Source organism: Anguilla rostrata, chromosome 7, assembly GCF_018555375.3.
Source record: "Anguilla rostrata isolate EN2019 chromosome 7, ASM1855537v3, whole genome shotgun sequence".
NCBI lineage: Eukaryota > Metazoa > Chordata > Actinopteri > Anguilliformes > Anguillidae > Anguilla > Anguilla rostrata.
Window position 1 is genome coordinate 12493747 of NC_057939.1, and position 7145 is coordinate 12500891.

The window sequence follows — 7145 nt, forward strand, 5'->3', positions numbered from 1 at the left end:
CTTTCATTCTCTGCAACGAGCATAACCATTCAAATGGTGACACCTGAGCAGTAACATTTAAATATAGACACAGATGTATCAGATTTCCATTGTATAGCACAGAATTATTTACTAATTACCATAACCTGGTAACTGGCATGCTACCCGTTTCTATTAATACGTGACACATGGCATCACAGTCAGACTGATACTCTAATCCACTCCCATTGTCCAGAAGACACAACACTGCAAACTATTTGGAGTATGTGTAATATGTAAGAGAAGAAAAAATCAGACCAGGTATCTACCAGAACTGATAGCCTTTTACTTTCTGTTATGGGAATCCTATCCAACTTGACTGGACTGTTTGTTAGCACAACAAAAACATTCAGGTAGACAGTACCTCTGCTACTACCAAACATGAAGACAGCAGTTTGACTAATACCTGTAAATACCCATATACCATTTTCCTCCCATATTGTTTTTCCACCTCCCAAGTTAGGTGTGCAGTTCAGAATGGGAAAGATTTAATGACATGAAAGTAATTTACCAAGATGTTACACATAATTTACAAATTACATTTGGAACTGAGGGTGGTTTTGCATTTTAGAGAAAAGATGAATCACCTGAATACTACTACTACTACTACTAATAATAATAATAATAATTTCTATTATTCACATTCACTCATACACTCATTCTGACGGGCAATTTAGAGGGGGAGAACATGCAAACTCCACACAGAATGGACCAAGCAGGGATTCTAACACATTACATTCTTGGTCCTATTATTATTATTATTGTTGTTGTTGTTGTTGTATGACTTTAATCCATAAAGTTTAACTGGTAGTTGTTCTACGTTATTATGGAAATTTTTTGGGTTTTTTTGACACGGAGTGAAAATAACATTTCTTATTTTCGAATTTGCCAATAGTGCAATTGTGCGCACGTGTACTGAATCTCAAATGGTTTCGATGAGAGCAGAGTGGAGAAGGCAGTACTGAGAGAGGCAAGTTGCTGAATTTTCTGTCCCTGCAAAACCATGTGCAAACCATGTTACAGATGAACTCTCACGATTCAAATATTTTATTTGTAATACCTAGACCGTCAAGAAACCTGATGATAACCAAATATGAAAATAAGTCGGTTTTTTTGGCGTGGGGGTGTACACGTATAATTGTATAAATATAAGCTACATTGAAAAAATGTTTTTAATGAAAAGGTGATTATGACGCTTATTTTTAAAGTATGATTCATACATTTGTTTGTGAAGTTAATTAACTTTCTGTCATTCAAAACTGTCAAATTTTTACGACTGACAATTAGACTGGGTAGCTGGATAGCTTGTTTTAAAGCCAGCTTTCGTGATAATTGTGATGCCTGAAAATTCGTACAAATATTCATATATTTACACTGTGTAGTCCCGATGCCTGTCTATTCCGTTCCTTAATGGACTACAATCTGACTACAACGTTCTCGACGTGTAGCTTTTATCTTCCCAGTTTTTCCCACAGCCGTAGATATCTACGGCTCTGGTTCTTCCATCAGCATCGATGGTGCTTATCCACCAATGAACTGTGTTCTCTAAGCTGACGTACAACCGACGTACTACACAGAAGTCGTAAACATATACGAAAGTGCCTTACGGTTGTTGTACAGCTGACGCACGTGTTGAAGACCAAAGGTACTGTACTCTGAAGTGAAGGTATGTTTCTCTGTTTTATTAATATTTCTATACAGAGGTGCTGTGTTTATTGAAATTATAATTCATTAAAAGCGCAGCTGACACCAAATCACATGCGAGATAGAAGACGAGATGTTTGAATCCACTTGCCACTAGCTGTGTAAAACTAATTGCCTGCAAGCTAACTGGTTAGCTGATGGCGTTTCAAAGCTATCTCCTGGTTCGCTCGTTACAAAGTTTACATTGTTTTCAGGTATTTTACTCTTTAAGTAGTAGCTTGCTTAACTTTACAAATTTGGGGGCAATGTCAGTCTCTTCATTCGTCGAATTGGCTTAAAAATAAGAAAAGGCTAAATGTAGGTAGCTAGAGTGGTTTGTTACTTTACGAACAAAATTACTTGTAATCCGTAAAATAATCTCTGCAGACCCGTGCCTGGAGTGCAGTGTGACAACCAACGCCACAGGTGTATAATCAGCTAATCACAGAATCTAAAAAGGTTATTTTATTCAAACGGTCTTATTAATAACATGCATAACATGCAACTGAATTGCCTTGAATTCACTTTTCTTAAAATTCAAATCACAAATGTCTATGAAAATGTCGTTGTAAAATTTGTTTAAAATATGTACAGTGCATTAATTACATAATGCAAACGTGTTTCAACGTGTTTAAGATTTGGGATTCACTTTGTGCGTATGGTTATAAATTTGTAGCCATGTCAAAATATATTGAATTGACGCCAATAGAAAAAATTAAAACATTTACTTATCTTTTCAATGGTAAATAAACAACACTCTTACTTTTCAAACTAAGGTTTATGATAATTACTTTCCCCCCCCAGATCTTCACAAAATGGCTAAAAGCCTGCGAAGCAAATGGAAGCGGAAGATGCGTGCCGAGAAAAGGAAGAAGAATGCCCCCAAAGAACTGGCCCGGCTGAAATCAGCCCTGGGCCTGGGTGGGAAGGGCGAGATCAGCATGAAGGACGTGGAGGAGATCGCCACGGTGGTGCCAGCCGAGAAGCTGAAAGAGAAGGCGGCGGATGTGGATATGGACGGAGAGGATGGTAAGCAGTGTGAAAACAGACAGTAAAATTAAATAACGACTTACTTACTGCAGCTGTTGATCGGAGTAAAATATGTCCTGACAGACTTAATGGCAGTAGACAGGTAGCAAGTTTAACCTGGATGCGCAGTAGCTGGTGCTTGTTCTTTCAGTTGCTATTTCCATTTTTAAATTCAGGTTCAGATGTATTAATGTATTTGCTTTGACTTGCACTCATAATTTGATTGCACTCATATACTTTTGCATTGCATTATCATTCATATTTCAGCACCATGAATGTGCATCTATATTGTGTGTATAGGTTTCATAATAATAACTAATATTACTACCACTAATATGACTATTGTAATATTATTTAACAAAGGCAGCCAGGAACTGATGTTGTTCAGCAGTGGCCCCTAGCTGTGGTTAGAGCGGTTTACTTCATATTTGGACTGAAGGTTGACGATGACTTTCTGTGCCACAGACACCGGTAACATGGACTTGGACAGCAAACGCAACAAGAGGACCCAGCTGAATGAGCACGGACAGTACCCTGTGTGGATGAGCCAGCGGCAGGCCAAGAAACTCAAGGGAAAACGCACTGCAAAGAAAGGCAAAGCCAAGAAGCCCAAAGGAGTGGCCTGGTAGTCTTGAGTTGGATGGTGCAGAAGGACAATGATCCCAACAAAAGACTTGATTCGAACCTTAAAACAACGGCAAGAGACTTGTAAAAATGGTTTTTGTCATATTGTGCAAACTTCAGATTACCATTGAGTTTTTAAAATCTGTCTTCCGTGGAGAATGTGACAGGAATGTTGTTGGAAAAAGTAAAATGTGCTTTTATGTTGTTGCGCATTGACTGTGTAAACTGTTGTAATTGTATTACAGATAATGGCTCATCGCATGGTGGTGTGGGGTTTGTTTTCTGTGAACTTTAGAAGTTATAACAAGATCTAGTATTCATATTTTTCATATGAGAATTAAAGGGTTTTTTAGATTAAACTTAAGGTTGGGTGGGTTTTGTGGGTTTCTGGAAGCCCAGGCTAGTATAAATGGTCTTTGTAGAAGTGTATTTCGGCATAACGTTTCTTAGGGTTTACATGGTGTGCATCAGAAGTGAAATAACATTAGGAAAGACAAATGAAAGCCTCCACTCCAAACTAGATTTAAACTGACTATAAAATCTTGGGTTTGCCGTTTATGTACTCGGAAGCATAAGAGTATTTTTAAAGGCAACCTTTGCTTGTAGTTTTTTTCAACACAAAAAAAAAAACAGGAAGAAGTGTTAAATTATATAGCAGCTTCCCCTATTGGGAGCTTGCTGCAAATAAACACCAACATGCTATCTGATACTTTTAACAGTAACTCTTGCCTCCTTTACTCTGTATTAGTGTAAAGCATTGGTTGTGCTCACCCATGGAATACGGCCTCTTTGGAATGCGAGACAACTAACTGACATGCGTTCTGATAAAAAAACTTTTTTGCCCTAATCTGCCAAGTCACAATAACACAAATACCAACTCACAGAAATGTATGTCGTTCATTATTTTGTCATGCTTGTAACAGAAGCGAGATGAAATAAGCTACAAATAACTTAAATTGTAATGTGATGGACAGATTATGGTGAACACACAGAAAACACTGAGCCAATTAACCCTTGATAATTCCCTGACCCTACCAAGGAAGGGTTGTGTCAGACACACACCAGTAAAGCGAAGGCAGGCTGCTTATTGTTTTGTTTTGTCACGTGCGGGCTCAAGTTTTCCATCTTGCCCGTATTACATCTACACCCAGCTGAGGAATGCCATTTTGCAGGTTGCAGGAGCCAGTAATGAAATAGGTGGATATCATCCACCGAATGGGTTGGTTCTGCCCTGCCAGTGTAGGGCGAAACGTCTGAGGAAGCCAAACGTTTACCTGTCTGTCGTGCGGTATGATTGACTTGTAAAGGTAAGACTGTTTTTAACTTTTGAAGCATCGGAAAAATAATTTATTAGTCTTGGTTGTGTACGCATACACAAGATGGTATTTTCTTCACAGCTGGAGATCTGTAGTGCAATAACATTCAGTATGATCTATAAATATGCTTGTCCTTTCATAGAGCCTGTTGTAAACAAATATATACTCACTTCAATTAAAATACTTGTTCAAAATGTAGGTAAAAGGGTAATGGTCTACAGGGAGCTCCATAATGTTTGGGACAAAGGCATATTCTTTTCCTGATTTGTCTGTGTATTCCACAATTTTAGATTATATATGTCCTGAAATGGGGGCCTATGTATAAAAAGTTTTATTATTTCTTCATGGTGAAACTAAAATGTTTACAAATACCCTTAAATAAAAGCTGAAAATGTGCTCTTCAAGCAAATGTGAATTGTTTCATTACATAATTGTGGAGTAAAGAGCCAAATCAAGAAAATAAATATGTCTTCGTCCCAAACATTATGGAGCTCACTGTACAGTATATGAATGACACCCTAAAATTGCCCTTTTTGAGATGTATTCGCTCTCAGCTGAATTTGGGTACACTCAGTTTCAGTGAATTCTTCAGTGACAGGAATAGCAGTCTGTGGCATTTAATCCATATCCCTCTGCTGTTGTTCTGTGACAGAACTGTAGGTCCAGTCATGAGTAATATCACAACTTCTGACCCACAACCCTTCACGCCCAGAGCAGAATACCTCATAATCCCCTTCCTGGCCATCTTGGGGCTTCTGCTGGCACTGGTAACAGTTAAAAATGCAGTAACACTCCCTGCATACTGCCATATTTTGCCATATTTTTCAAATGAGATTTCTTGTTAATTAATACTGTTTGTATGTACAAAGTGTATCCCTGTAATATGAACGCTGAGACTTCATCTCTTTTCCAAGGCAATTTGCATAAGACGACGTCAGAGGTGAGTTTCAATGAAAATAAACAGCATGTGGATGAACGGTCATCCTGCATGCGGTTCATTCATAGACTCGCTATATTTAGCACTACATCAAAACTTTGTTACAGATCATTACTATCTATTTAGCTGCCACCATCAATATCAAGCAGGTTTCTAGATGAAAGTTCTCCCTTTTCACTCAGGAATGACGCGCTGCGTCACAGGCTCATCCCCCTAATCAGCTACAGTCGAACCAAACAGGGATCAGAGAGCGAAGAAGACGGGGATGAGGATGACCCTGACGAAGACGATCTGGAGGTAGGTAACATTAAACGCTTGCCCTGAATGTTTCCACTGTACCCCCACAGCCATGTCAGTCATGCTCTCTGTGAGAATCACAGTGTAAAAAGTTGTTACTTTATAAGCTGGAGAGACAGCACTCTAGGCATAGGTGTGAAGTCATTACATTTTTGGGATTATCTGGATTTAGGCTGTCTTTAGAGGCAAAAAGAAAGACAAATCCCACAGACTCGATGTGCACGTAGTCCTCATACTGCTCACTACACCACAGGAGCCCCTCAGGAGTGATGACCTGGCCTTCGACGGACGCCTCCTTTTTCACTCCAGCTCAGACCAATGAGCGCTGACTGGCTGTTGGGGTCAGTGATGTCACACCCCACTGTGCCTCATGTCCTGGCCAATCGGATCTGGCTCTGTCAGCGGAGATTTCGTCATCCCTCGGTCGATCCAGCTGAACAAATCTCTCCCACTCCACCAACACCTATTACTGGGACTGACCCAGGCAGCGGGCACACACTGGTCTCGGCTCAGGTGACACACAACAGACACTTTGAGACCGCTGACGGCATGGGAAGGCACAAATGCAGCTCATTATTGACCATGGAGATTTCAACAGAGGAAGGCAGACGGAGCAGCCCACAGATCTTATCCCAGAGAGGACGTTACAGCTCGACACTCAACCGAATGCTGAGTTCAGTTAAATCTCTCCACGCTAAACTGGGATATACAGTGCCATACTGGACGAGGAAGAAAGCCAAGCATAACAGAAAGCACTGTGCTCATGATTTGTCATTGTATTTTTATTTAAAATTATACCGTTGTTTGATTGTAAAATTATGCAGCTGATTATTTCCAAATAAAAAGTGAAAAATTACAAAAAGAACATATACAAGATACAGTGGAGAACAAAAATATTTGCATAAAAATATTTTTATGTTTATTTTAAAATATTTCTCATTTTAAAAAATGTATCACTAGCTAAGGGCCTTAGACAGAACTTATGTATGGGCAGGTTTGTAAACAAATTTTTTAAATAAAAGTAAAAACAACTGATTAAACAAGAGCAAGAGCGGGCTCTAAGGGTATATTCAGGTTTTGTGAGCATGTTGCTATAAGCTGCTCTCAAATGTGTCGCCTGGTTTTAAGCTTTAAATTTAGAACACAACCCTATTCAAATCATGCAAGAGCAGGCTGGTTGAGGAAGAGAGAGCCTTGGGAATGATGAGGGAAGAGAAGAGGGGGAGTGTGGGGGCAGGGGG

General features: G+C 39.4%; 2 protein-coding genes across 3 annotated transcripts in view; one reads left to right on the top strand and one right to left on the bottom strand.

The window, feature by feature from the left end:
• Positions 1 to 1526: 1526 nt before the first annotated feature.
• llph (LLP homolog, long-term synaptic facilitation factor) lies at positions 1527 to 3615 on the top strand. Of its 2 annotated transcripts, XM_064342866.1 has the most exons (4): positions 1668 to 1684; positions 2089 to 2160; positions 2506 to 2730; positions 3196 to 3615. In XM_064342866.1, exons 3-4 carry the CDS (start codon positions 2517 to 2519, stop codon positions 3357 to 3359), a joined length of 378 nt encoding a protein of 125 aa, XP_064198936.1. In that variant the 5' UTR covers positions 1668 to 1684; positions 2089 to 2160; positions 2506 to 2516; the 3' UTR covers positions 3360 to 3615. The 2 variants fall into 2 exon arrangements, with proteins under 2 accessions (XP_064198935.1, XP_064198936.1); XM_064342865.1 differs by lacking the exon at positions 2089 to 2160 and having other exon boundaries at positions 1527 to 1684.
• Positions 3616 to 6657: 3042 nt separating this feature from the next.
• Positions 6658 to 7145, bottom strand: part of hcls1 (hematopoietic cell-specific Lyn substrate 1) — a 9910-nt gene continuing 9422 nt past the window's right edge. Inside the window, exon 15 of the mRNA XM_064342863.1 lies at positions 6658 to 7145. This exon is cut by the window's right edge and continues 163 nt beyond it. The gene's annotated coding sequence lies outside the window, so the exon portion shown is untranslated.